The sequence below is a fragment of the Cucumis melo genome, chromosome 10 (genome assembly GCF_025177605.1).
Source record: "Cucumis melo cultivar AY chromosome 10, USDA_Cmelo_AY_1.0, whole genome shotgun sequence".
NCBI lineage: Eukaryota > Viridiplantae > Streptophyta > Magnoliopsida > Cucurbitales > Cucurbitaceae > Cucumis > Cucumis melo.
The window spans coordinates 25,993,376-26,006,897 of record NC_066866.1 but is presented as its reverse complement, the minus strand read 5'-3'; the positions used below and the strand labels follow the sequence as shown (position 1 = coordinate 26,006,897).

At 37.3% G+C, this 13,522-nt stretch overlaps 1 protein-coding gene across 8 annotated transcripts in view; it reads right to left on the bottom strand.

Moving 5' to 3' along the window:
- The window catches only part of LOC103499357 (phosphoinositide phosphatase SAC4), a 62,110-nt gene that overhangs the window by 33,137 nt on the left and 15,451 nt on the right, over positions 1-13,522 (bottom strand). For all 8 annotated transcript variants that reach the window (XM_051090845.1, XM_017047089.2, XM_051090842.1 and 5 more), the window contains exons 6-10: positions 8,495-8,682; positions 8,323-8,420; positions 8,021-8,154; positions 7,763-7,867; positions 5,335-5,698 (exon numbers count right to left, since the gene is read on the bottom strand). In XM_051090845.1, coding sequence (XP_050946802.1) covers positions 5,335-5,698; positions 7,763-7,867; positions 8,021-8,154; positions 8,323-8,420; positions 8,495-8,682 — 889 coding nt within the window. The remainder of the gene's footprint in view (positions 1-5,334; positions 5,699-7,762; positions 7,868-8,020; positions 8,155-8,322; positions 8,421-8,494; positions 8,683-13,522) is intronic.

Below are 13,522 nucleotides of genomic sequence, written 5' to 3'. Positions count from 1 at the left end.
CCAACTAATCTCCTATATCTCTCAGGATCTTTACATAATTTTCTTTATTTAACAAGTTGCTGAGTTGGCATTATTGGAGTACCACTTGGTTTGGCTCCTAATTTTCCTATCTCAGACAACAAATCAAGTACACATTTTCGTTGACACAAATAAATACCTTTCTTGCTTCTCATCACTTCAATGCCCAAAAAATATTTCAATTGGCCAAAATCTTTCATATGAAGTTGACCCTGAAGGAAAGTTTTTTATAGACGAAATACCCGAGATGCATTTGAAAGTAATGTTCCGCCCTATAGAACCATCCATCCGGATCCTCCCCGTTAAAAACCAGCATCTCTAACTTTTTAAACTTGATCCTATCCTGTCCAGCCCCTGTTTCCATGCTCAAGGACGTTTCCCCTTCTTCCACCTCCTCTTTGGTCGTGTCTTCATTCCTGAACTTCCTCTTTCCGGTGCTTATCCCAGTCATTTCCAAACCTCTCAGTTGTCTCTGGCGGTCCTCGTAAATCGCCGACAACATGACGTGCACCTTCTCTAAATTTTTCTCCAATAACGACAGCCTTTGGACCTCTTGCTTAATCGCCTCGATCTCTGCTTCTGAAGCGGTTAAACGATCCTCTATCATCTTCTACGTCATCTTCTTCCACCTCCCCAGATTGTCGACTCGCTCTAATACCAATATTACGTCCCGAATAACCTGTTACAATAATACCAGCACACACACAGAAACTAACAGATAACACAGAACAAGAACAAGCCTATCACACCATACACTGTAATAATAGGAGGCAATCTGGAACTTATATATTTATATAGGAATGGTCGATCATTACAAAGGTTCTCACAAAATGATTCCAGCCAGATGAGAGGGTTGTTCTTTCCCTAATGAACAAGGTTGTCCATTCAAAACATTCCAAAATATTCCCATGCCTAACCCTAGCTAAAAGCTCCCATATATATAGACCCCTTTTACTGCTGCCACGTACCCTTGGGACCACTGGCCATTCTAACTACCATTTTGTCTATGCTGAAATGCCTTTCTTACCCTTCTTCCTCTTTTTTTAATAAACTTGGGTGATTGGAGGCCTAGCAATAGCAAACACCCATTTACAACCAATTGCCTTGTTTGCAAGACGAGATACCAAATCCCAAATACCATTATCATCTAAAGCAGTCATCTCCTCAATCATTGCATTTCGCCAGCCAGTATGAGATAAAGCTTCATGAAAAGTGTTAGGAATAGATGTGGAGTTGAGAGACGTAATAAAAGCATATGTGGGGGGAGGCAACTGGTGATGGGAAATAAAGGAAGAAACAGGGTAAGTACACTTGCGTTTACCCGGGGTGAGAAGGAGGCGTATCAGTGGAAGAGGATGGTGTGGGACAGGTAATGGGAAGATCATCACTTGGCCTCAGATTGCATGAAGGAGGCATATTGATGGAGGACATAAGTCTGAAGGTTGTGTAGAGGTCGTCGAGAGTAGACTCGAGAAAGCAACGGGTGGAAAGGAGGTGCATCAGTGGAAGAGGATTGTGTGGGAGAGGTAACCTCATATATAAAAAAAATTGTCATCCTCCCCATGACACGAACTCGATGGTGATGAAGTAAAGGGTGTATCCTAAAAAAATGCAACATCAGGCAAAACAAAATACCTTTCAAGGGTATGACCATAACAACGAATCCCTTTTGAACATGCGAATAACCCAAGAAGATACATTTCAAGGATTTGGGATCTTAGTATGATGAGGACAAATGTCTTGAACAAAATAGACATGACCAAATATCTTAGGAGCAATAAGAAGCAAAGACTTGGTAGAAAAAAGAACACGATAAGGAATCTCACTATTAAAAACAAAGGAAAGCATTCTATTAATCAAAAAACAAGCCATGGAAACAACATCTGCCCAAAAACATTTCGGAACATGCATTTGAAATGATGAAGAACGGGAAGTTTCAAGTAAATGACTATTTTTCCGTTCGGCAACACCATTTTGAGATGGAGTGTTAGCACACAAAACTGATGAATAGTGTCATATTCGCACAATAAAACCCCGGAGTATGAGAAAAATATTCACCCGCATTATCAGTGGGCAAAGTTGTGAGAGACATTAAACTGATTTTTTATTTCAGTATGAAAGGCACAAAAGTGAGATAATAACTCAAAACGATTTTTCATTAAATATAACCAAATTATATGAGAATGATCGTAAAAAAAAGTAACAAAATAATGAAAACCTGTTTGAGATACAACTGGACACAGACCCCAAATATCAGAACGAACTAACTCAAATTGAACACCTGCTCATTTATTGACTGGACGATGAAATTTAGAAATTTGACACGAATCACAATTTAAAGAGGACAAAAACCTAAATTCGAGATAAAGTTTCTTCAACACGAACAAATATAGATGACCTAAACAACAATGGACTTCAAAGGGAGAAAGAACGATAGAACACGCCACAGCTTGTAGTACTTGATGATCAAAGAGATAAAAACCTTCCGACTCATATCCTCTACCAATAATCTTCTTCGTCACACGATCCTGAACCAAGCAATAACTAGAAAAGAACATGACAACACAATTTAGGTCATGAGTAAGTGGACTAATAGAAATTAAATTAAAGAATAAGTTAGGCAAATGTAACACAGAAGTCGAAGAAAAGGATGGGGTAAGGTGAATAATGCCAAAGCCAAGAACAGAAGATGTGGAGCCATCTGCCAATGTGACAGATGGAAAAGGGGCAGGGTACAATAGTCTAGAAAATAGGCGAGAATAACCTGTCATATGGGTTGTGCACCAGAGTCTATGACCCATTTGGTAGATGATGTAAGAAGACACTTTGTATTACCTAGGGCAACAGTGGATGCAAAAGGAGTAGGGGAAGATGACGCTTATAATGAATCTTGGTAGTTCTGAAACTTAGCAACTCATCTGCAGAAATAGTAACTGATGCCTCTGGTATATCACATGTGGAAGCTATCTGAGCATGTTGAGATCGTTGACTATTCTTATATAACAACTTCCAACAATCATGTTTCATATGGCCTGGCTAACAATAGTTACAAACAATCTCTACAGAATCTGGTTTTCGATAATCATAACTATTCCTCTGAACATTGCTATCCACCGCTCGAGGTGCCCGAGGGTTATTGTTCTTGCTAATGAGAGCACTACTGGATTGAGGAATAGACACAACAGTCGTAGAGCTTTCAATGCGAAGGACACGAGTGAAAGCATCGTCTAATGATGGAATCTTAGAGTCAAAGAGAATCTATGCCTTCGTCATTCCAAATTCAAGAAAGAGCCCATTAAAAAAGATCATAACAACCATCTTCCGTCGTTTAGCTTGTTGAACTTTAACATTAGGACTAAAGGGTAACAACAAAGCAAGCTCGGCAGTTATCTTCTTAAGGTGCATAAAGTAGCTAGTAACAGACTTTGCTTTTTGTTCAGCACAAAAAAACTGCATACAAACGTTAAACATTCTATGTACTTTCTCTTTACTTGAATATAGAAAATCTAAAAATTCCAGAAGTTCTCTAACAGACTCACAGTGATCAACCAATCCAATTATCTCACTCTCAATGGAGTTTTTTATCTGAAAATATAGACGAGCATCATCACGAAGCCAATCCTTCTTTGCATCTTTTGGGGAACTTCGGTCATATGATCATCCATATCAGTACTTCTCAAATAGAACAAGATTGTTCGATGCCAATCATAATAATTAGATCCAACTTATGTTCTGTGATCTTAGAGGATAAGGAAATAACGTTAGAAACCACTAAATTTTTTATGTCGGCCATACTGGAGGCACACACTGATTTTAGTCCACACAAACAAAAAAAAATCAATTCAAATAGCTGCAAAATTGGAACAAAACTCTAGAACGATGGCATAGCCTCCAGTTTTCGTCAAACCTAAATACTCTTCGATGGACCCAACTGTATAGACCAACCAGAGAAAAAGATTCAAGACAAGCCTATAAGACGAAGGTCAAATCAGAGGCTTCACGCGCTTCCACGCTGGTACGTGGATACTCTGCAGAGATATTCTGACGGTGTGTGAAGCTCATGCGCGGTGTATCTCGACGATCGGCGATATCAGCCAAGGACTTATAAGAAGAAGAACCGAGAGAATTAGAGCAAGTAAAAGGAGAATGTATGTTACCTAGATCTTTGGAATCAACTGTTTGTTTTTTATTCCTTTGAGGCAAGTCTCTTCTAGTATAAATGATGTTTGGGATAGGTGAAGCGTCCCAAAAATTAACTTCAAGGTTAAGTGGCTTCCCTCAAAGAGAATTTTAGGAAAAAGATGGTTGATTTTCCAAAAGACACATCCATACTCAAAATACTATTTGGTCAAACAGTCATGACATTTGTAGGTCTTTTTATGGCAGACAGAGCTAACAAAAATGCATGTAAGAGCTCGAGGGTCAAGTTTAGCGTGTGTAAGGTTGGGATTCTGAACAAAAGCAACACAACCAAATAATTTAATAGGTAAGTCAGAGAACAACCAAACAGTAGGAAAAGAATGTTTTAAATGATTCAAAGGAGTTCTAAAATTCAAAACCTTAGTTGGCATTCAATCGATCAAGTATGTAGCTGTAAACACTCCACTAGCCCCTAATTTCCAACAGTTTCTAATGCAGAAAAGTCCAATTTGAAGTCTGATCGGAGCAAAATTGCAGTTGTTGCGGAGACAAGAAAGAGAGGAAGAGCTGAGAAGGGAGGCAGAGGAAGGGGAAAGATGAAGAGGGGGGGAGAGGAGAGAGGAAAGAGAAGAGAGAACTTACCTTTTGCTTTCTTCTTTGGTTGGCAAAATTCCTATAAATAAATCTTTTTAAAATACTTTCTAAACAACAAGAGAACCCAATAACTTCAATCTTCTATTCTTTCTACTTTCTCATATTTCTCTCTTTTGCTCTTTTATAAGAAATAGACCATAAAATGAGTGTTTTGAGCTCAATCTTTCAATACTAGGTGGTTTGTTGAGCTACACTACATTTCAATTGAGTTATTATATCATGGGGGAGACATTTCTGAGGATATATGCTACATCGGCAGTTTATATAAATAAATATAATAGACGCTGCAGAGAGCTTGAATCTTCCTAAAGAGAGTAAGATACTCTCGCCTCAAACAAATTGTGTATGAGTTTGTTTTTCAATATCTACTCCATTATTCTTGTTTAGTCAATAGGATTTTATCTATAACATCAATGATTGAATTATCATGTTGATATGAAATTAAAATAATAATGATAATATTAACTAAAGATTGAATTACATTTCCCACAATGGAAGCACTTTGGAAGATATTGGACGTACCTTATTGTGGGCTGCTGAGCCACCATACTGGTGTGCGAGTGTGTCACCCATTCTCTCATAAAATGCCATCAACTCATCAGCTAAAGGGGCATCAAGATCGATTTTGGGGGAATCTAAAATTTCCATGGCATGAAGCTGGTGTCCAAGAGCAGCAAGCCCATATGCATATTGTGCAACATTTGTACGGTCGAGGCAGTCTATGCAATTGGTCCTGAGCACCCCACTTTGGAATAACGACTGCTTAATAACGTAATTCCCATTAGAAGTAAGGTTGTCAGCACTTATTTGCTTTTCCATGCTAGCAGCATCTTCAACATCATTATCTGAATGTAACTGAGAAGATATGCTACAATTTCCTTCACTCCTGACAGAAAGTTTTCATATAAAGTTTATTTTCGGGAAAAGTCAAGAAACTTGCTACCAGAAAAGTGACACCATTGCCAACCAGACTGTACTCCTTAGCTAAAATCTATCATTCATTCTTACATTGAGTGGGAGATATCAGCTCAGAAACATAACCATGGAAAGAAAACACGAATATGCACAGTAACCAACTTACTAAGAAGCACAAACACTTAAGTTTGACTAACGTGTTCATGTCAAGCACTCTAACATTTGTTTGACACATAAGACACTTGTTAGTGCAACAAATTTGTTAGACATGATGAAATATTGGTCAAGTGGAGATTAAAAAGGCATATATATCGGCAATAATAATAAACTCTTAGTGTGAAATGCATCAAGCTAATTTTTTAAACATCTAAATGCATCAAAACGTTTACTTTAAACCTTCTTTTGGTGTAAAAATGATGTATATTTTTTAAAAAGTATATTTTAATAAATCTGTCCTTGTGTTTTTAAAAAATATAGTGTTGTGTTCTATACCCATGCTTCTTAGCTAACCAGCCATCACTTTGGCCAAATGCATATAGATATTAGTTTTGGCTAAATAGGTTAGACCTAGTGGGTATGTACGAAATATTATCAGACAGAAGCAAGGGCCATGAACTATGTAAAATGTAAAAATATCTAATATAATCAGAAATCAATAAGAGGGCGTTTGGTGCAAGAAGTGGGTTATTATAGTTGAGTTATAATAATTTGTGTTTGGCGAGTAGGTTATTTTAGTTTGAGCTATAATAGTATGTGTTTGAGATGTAAATTGTTTTAGTTTGAGAAGGAAATAGTAAATATTGAAGCAAAGAATAAAAAATGATAAATGTAAAATAGTAAAAGTTGTAGCAAATAGGAATGGTAAAATAGTATTTATTGTAGCTAATTGAGAACTTTAATTTTTAAAAGAAAAAAGTCTCTTCATCAATAAAAATGAGACTGAGCATAAGAGGACATAAAATAAATGACCCAAGTATCAGTAGGCACACCCAAGCATTTTAATAAGGTTATTTAGATCCCTTAGTGCCCTCATCATCTCCAAACAAATTAATAAAAATGATAAAATACATCATACTTCAGCTGTTTCCTTTCAAGAAGACACCCTGCAATTATAGAGAAACAATCTACATGGAAACAAAAACTCTAAAACAGCAGAAAATGGTAAGCTCACAAAATCACCATTCAAAAAGGTATTTTTCACGTCAAGTTAGTAAAGCGGCGAATCTAAATTAACTGCAAGAGAAAAAAGAAACTCTAATGGAGTTAATTTTAGTAACAGGAGCAAATGTTTTCTAATAATCAATTCCGTATATTTGGGTGAATCCTTTAGCTATCAGTCTGACCTTGTATCTTTTATTTCCATCAGCATAACATTTTAGTGTAAACACCCATATACCAGCCCACAGGTTTCTTGTTTTAGGAAACTCTACTATTTCCCAAGTTTCATTATGTTTTAGAGCATTCATCTTCTCCCAAACAGTTAATTTCCAATTTCTCTCTCCTCTCACATAACCAACATAATTTTTTTCATTTCTTATTCTTTTTTATTATTATTACACTATTTCTCTTCTCCATTTTTGCTTCATCTTTTTTCTCAATCCATTGTTTTGTTTTCTTCCCTTCTTTTCACTCTTATTTTCCTTTTCATACTTTTTTCTTTCTCCATTTGTCAATTTCTCTCTATCTTTTTTATTTTTCATTTTCTTCTCTTTTCTCCTTTCTTCACTTTTTTTTGTCACGTTTCACAAAAAATAGGATCAAACAAACCCCCCCCCCCCCATCTCATGTGATGGGCTGGCCAACGTCTTCAACACCTCCATAAACCATCAGAATCGACCAATAAGAGTTGAGTTGTTGGCAATCAGCAGCGGTTTTTATCCAAAACCAACCCCTAGCTGGATTCCATTGATACGAGGATGAGATATTTGATGTGTTCAAGTTTAATTTCACATACAATTCCATCATATAAGTGGCCAAGAAAGTAATTGAATCTAAAAATGAATACACATACAAAAATGACAGGATAATTAAGTACCTTTCAGATCTTAAAGCTGGAGTAACTTGACAATAAAAGAATCCCGTAAGTTTCAACGCATAAGAAGCCACTTTCCCCAGAAGCAGTAAAACATTTGTAGCTTTACTGGAAGTTGAAAGGAACAATATTAAAACCAAAGTAGCTTTTCTCCAGACAAAAACTTAACGACAGGAAACCAAACAGAATACGTCAAAAGTAACAAACACTTAAACAAAAATTCTAGACAAGTTCCCAAAACTCATGTCACAAGACACAGACCTCCGAGCATGCTTGTGTAGATCCCAATGAAGAAACCTAAGACGGTTCTCCTCAGATAAATCATTATTAATGAAGTCAATAGCATTAGCAAACTCAGCACGAAGAATAGATTCTCGTGGCTTCTTCTCACGTGTCTGTTTTCATGAAAAGCCAAATATAACTTCAGACTGATTAATAATTCAATTAAAGCATGAATCTGAAAACACCAACAGGCGCTCTAGTATCGAATCTTCCATCAATTGAATGTAACCATTATTACGAGTACTGTTAAAGTATTAAAAAAATAAATTTAAACCAAGTACCTTTATCAAGTTCAATATAATTATGGGGTTTCCATATCTTTTAGCAAGATTTTCAAAATGAAGTCTTGTTGCTTCATAATTTTGATCCTTCTTTGACACTGGAAAAAAAGTTGGGTTCAAGGAATAATACAAAAGCTGATTGAGAACAAGTACAACGGAATCAAGGTCATACATATAATATCAGGCCTTAAGTTCAGGCGAGAAGTTTCCTGTGACCAGAAAAGAGGGATTGAGCCACGATTCTGGACAATAGAACTTAATTGCATAGGAATCCCTTCAGGGACATCCTCAAAAACGATCTGTTCAGTCTCCACGTCATTTGCCACTCTACCTTTTTCATTAACACCTCGTTTCAAATACCTACAAGATAGGGGAAAATTAAAAATATATATACGATAATCAGTGCATAGACTTCATCAAAATAAAATGAATAACTCAACTAAATTGTATTTGATCCCCTGAAGATTGAAAAAATCAGTAATCTGGTTCCAGGTGGAAAAGTGTAGGAAATCAAGCTTCAATACTCCGCTGTAAATTAGGCATTACTAAGATTGTTTCCCTATGTATTCTATGTATATTTTATTTCCATATAGACTTAGATTGATTGCTTCAGTCTAGCTATTTGATTGAGAATTCTTATGTATGGATGGGAGGGTTTTCTCACCATTCAATTATAAGAAATTCCATTCTCTTATACATAGCTTCATGGTATCAGAGCTTTAGGATTGCTTTTGTTTCGTCTTCGGACCCTAGCCACCGTTGCGGAACCCTAATCACCATCGCTATATCTATCATTCTGATAGACCAATTATTTTACAATATGGTAGGAGAAAAAAGGGAGAAGTTGTACGTGCAAAAGAGAAGGGAAATGGTGGAGGAATTGGAAACCACCTTGGTGGGGACCATGGTTAGTTACATGGGAGGAAGTTAAAGGGGAAGGGGGAAGGGAAGATGGGGGTGGTTAATCAGTATCTGGAAGTGGAAGGCTGTAGTTTCCTAGAGAGTAGGGAATGCAGAAAGTGTTCGGTTACTGTGGTCTGTAGCAAGTTATTTCCATTATCGTGAAGTACTTTTCTGTTTTGATGTTTTATTGTGAACTTGATTAATTTCTGTATTAGTTCTTGTGTTCTGTGTTTTCAAGACTGTGTTAGTACTGTTTTTCTATAAAAGTTCGGCTGTTTAATGAAAAAATAGAACACCCTACTTGGTGTTCTATTATTTTGGTATTAGAGACATTCGAATCTGTGCAGCGTTTTCACCATGGATCAAAATGAATTGAGGAAAAGTTGGAACGGTTGATCAAGAGATATCAGGCATTCAGGCAGAGTTACATGGATTACCATCTATTAAGGAATCGTTGGCAAAGAGCATTGAAAGGCTAGGTGTACAAGCTGAACAGCACCAGCAGCAACAACAAACTTTCTTGAAATATATCAAGGGAATGATCAAAGGAAAGACAACGATGGAAGAAGTACAAGAAGGATCATCAAGTAAAATTCACAGCATGGTTGATGTCAGTCAATCGATGATGATGGAAGGAAAGTATCAGGAAAAATGCACCAAGTTGGAGGGAGAGGATTTTGCGGGAGACAGAAGCATATTTAAGAAAATTGAAATTCCAGATTTTGTAGGAAATGATCCTGAATCATGGTTATTTAGGGCTGAGAGATACTTTTAGATACACAAGCTTACTGAGTCCGAGAAGATGACGGTGTCTATTATTAGTTTTGATGGAGCAGCCTTGGATTGGTATAGATCTCATGAAAAACGTAAACTGTTTGTTAATTGGGAAGATTTAAAGAGGAGACTGATTGTTCGATTTCGATCAGGCCGTGAGGGATCAATTATGGGAAGGTTTTTAATGATCAAGCAAGAAACTAAAGTAGAAGAATAACGAAATTTATTTGATAAATTAGTAGCACCGTTGCCTTTCCTGCAAAAGGCTGTCTTAGAAGAGAGACATTTATGAATGGTTTGAAACCATGGATTAAGGCAGATATGGAATGTTGGGAACCTATTGGGCTTGCTCAAATGATGAAGTTGGCCCAAAAGATTGAGAACTGAGAAGTGATAAGGGGAGAATCAAGCTTCAAACGCCTACTCGACGGGAAGGACCATTAAAATGACTTTCTAATAAAGAATTTCTGGCCAGACGTGAGAAGGGTCTCTGTTTTTGTTGTGAGGAAAGATTTTTTGCAAGCCACGTGTAAAGTGAAAGACCAGAAGGAACTTAAAGTACTAGTTGTTCAGGAAAACGGGGAGGAACTGGAAGTAGTGGAAGAAGAGGATTCAATAATGGAAACTGAGATACAGGACTTGAATAGGGAACTGAGATACAGGAAACTGGAAGAAGAGGATTCAACAATGGAAACTTAGATGATCCAAATTAGAAATTAGCAGTTATGGAGACGATGAATGCTCTAAAACAAAATAGAACTTAAAAAATAGTAGAGTTGCAAAGAAATAACAAACCAGTGGGTAGCTTTGCTACTCTGGTTTGAGGTAAGTTCTCTCCCCTCTCTTCTCTCCTCTCTCCTCCCACCTTTCCGGCCGGCAGCCAGTCCTCTCCGACGAACATCAAAATTTTCAGAATGGGAGTTATCTGGATGGGTCCTTAGCTGTGACCTTTGGCCTTAGTAGGTCACTCCATCATAAGAGTCTGTCCTGGAGAAAATCAGCAAGGTTGCTTGTCCTTCTGTAAGATGCTGGAAAAGTTCGAAGAAAAAGAGGATTATATCAGACGGTTCTCAAGCAACTCAACAAAGGTTCCCCCTCAGTCATCGGTGGAAAAACCAAGTTATGTAGAGATGGTCAAGTCCAGCAATTCTAACATACCAGCAACAAGGCCCAAAAAAAGGACCCCAGCCATTTTTTCAACCAAAAAGGAAATCATCAAGCACCCTGTCATCCTTCCTCCCAAAATCAAAAGCAATGGTTAATCAAGAATCACAAAGTGGTCAACGGTAATTTCGATAATATATGGATTATATTCAAACTATTTGCACCAGGCATATTCAAACTATTTGCATCAGATGCCTGGAGGATGATCCACAAGCAGCTGGAAAAGATATTATTTCAAACCAGAATAGTTATAAACCCCCTCTATAATGACAATGCTCTCATTAGCTTTGACCAAGGTTCAATCAGAGACATCCACCCATATGCAGCCTGTTTATCAGTCAAGAACCCTCCGGTCAGCTGTCTCTTTAAACATCCACCCATATCCCACTAATCATAGAGTTTAATCAAATACCAGAGTTTAGACCAACATAAGATAAACCTTCCATTGCTCTAAAACTCAACGAGCAGATTTTTAAAACTGCACTTGAGCTTAGGCCAATGCTTAACAAGGAAATTCACAGTAAAACCATCCGGACTGAACACTGGCTCTCTATGAAGACATTGCAATACTTGCTATTGACAACAATTGGATTAACAGTATACAGGCATCCAGGTATGTCTACAATTAGTTCGATGAAACCAGAGACTGGAAAATGAAAGCAATGAAAATCTTGTGGTGCCAATCGAAATATCATCATCGACCCATCCTTAAAAGCACTTGCACTTATATCTTGCCCTAAAGGACCTTGAACTGAAAACTTCCACCCCTTAGGTCGTCATCAAATGACTTAAATGCCATTAGTCAGCAAACAGCAGCACATACTGCAACATCACCACATTCCAGATGTGCAATTGCTCTAACACCAGGCTTCAACTCTCTTAAAAAGAATTCATTAAATGTCTTGAAATAATCCAAAAGGTGCTTCACCTCAATCATATTGATTTAATCCTTGAAAGATTCAATGGAACGTGGAATATCTTTTGCAGATTCCACTTAATCCATTCGCTTTCCTTGCTTTTCGGAAATGCTATCTAAGAGTTCCTTCACCTCTTTATCCACAAGAGTGAGACCTTTAGACTGATAGATGGCCATCGTCGACAAAACAATCTTTCCATCAATTGTCTCTTCCACTAGCCTTTTATTTTCCAATCATAAACAACAATATGAGAAGCACTCGAACCGGAGTTTAGAACATCATAAGATGAAAAATGCACCCATTCGCTTAATTTAAACATCCACCCATATGCAGCCTGTATTATCAGTCAAGAACCTTCCGGTCAACTGTCTCTTTAAACATCCACCCATATCCCACTAATCGCAGAGTTTACTAGAGTTTAGACCAACATCATAAGATAAACTTCCATTGCTCTGAAAATCAACTAGCAAATTTTTAAAATTGCACTTGAGCTTAGGCCAATGCTTAATAAGGAAATTCGCGGTAAAACCATCCAGACTCGGAGCTTTGTTTATTCCAAGAGCCTTTACTGCCTTGAATATTTTTTCATCTGAAAATAAGGTAACAAGTATTACATTTTGACTGGGGGTGACGCAAAGCCAGTCAGTGATGAGTGGAATGAATCTATCCCACGGAATTCTTTTGTAAAGAAAATCAAAGAAACTCAAAATAAGCCTTTCAATGTCCCGAAAGGACTTCGTTGCTGCCACTCGCTTATCAACCACCTCCGTGACTAGGTTCCTCCTCTTTTTTGCATTTCGAAAACAATGGAAGAAACCAGTGTTCTCATCCCCCACAGCCAGCCAGTTCAATTTACTTTTCTGAATGTAGTTTCTCTCTTCAATTTTGTATGCTAAGTAATTCTGCTAGCAGGGCAGATCTTAAAGCCACCTCATCTGTTAGACCCCCAATTAGATTTGTTTACAGCAGAAGGAAAAGTTAGTTATATCAGTAGTTATATCAGCTGAAGTTTGTTACATTAGTTTGTTATATTAGTTGTAGTAACACATCTTATATTCCTCACGTGTGAGTTAGTTAGAGGCTGGCAAGATTAGTATAAATACTAATAGAATTCAGGAGAAATGATATGAGAATTTTTTTAGAAGATTTACAGTAATTTCTTGAGAGAGAGAGAAAGGCAGTAGAGAGAGAAAGGAATTGAGTTCACTCAATTTGGTATCAGAATGGTCCACATTGTATCCTTTATCAGAATCTATATAGAAGAGGAAATTAATACCAAAAGGTGGTGTTCCATCAATTTGGTATCAGAGCCGACGATCCGTAGCTTCAGAATGGTCCAAACACGCATTGAAGAGCGACTGGAGGCAATCGATCAAGAGATCGCTGGAATGAAGAAAGAAATGAGCAAGGTACCTGCGATCGAAATTAGCTTAAGGGAAATT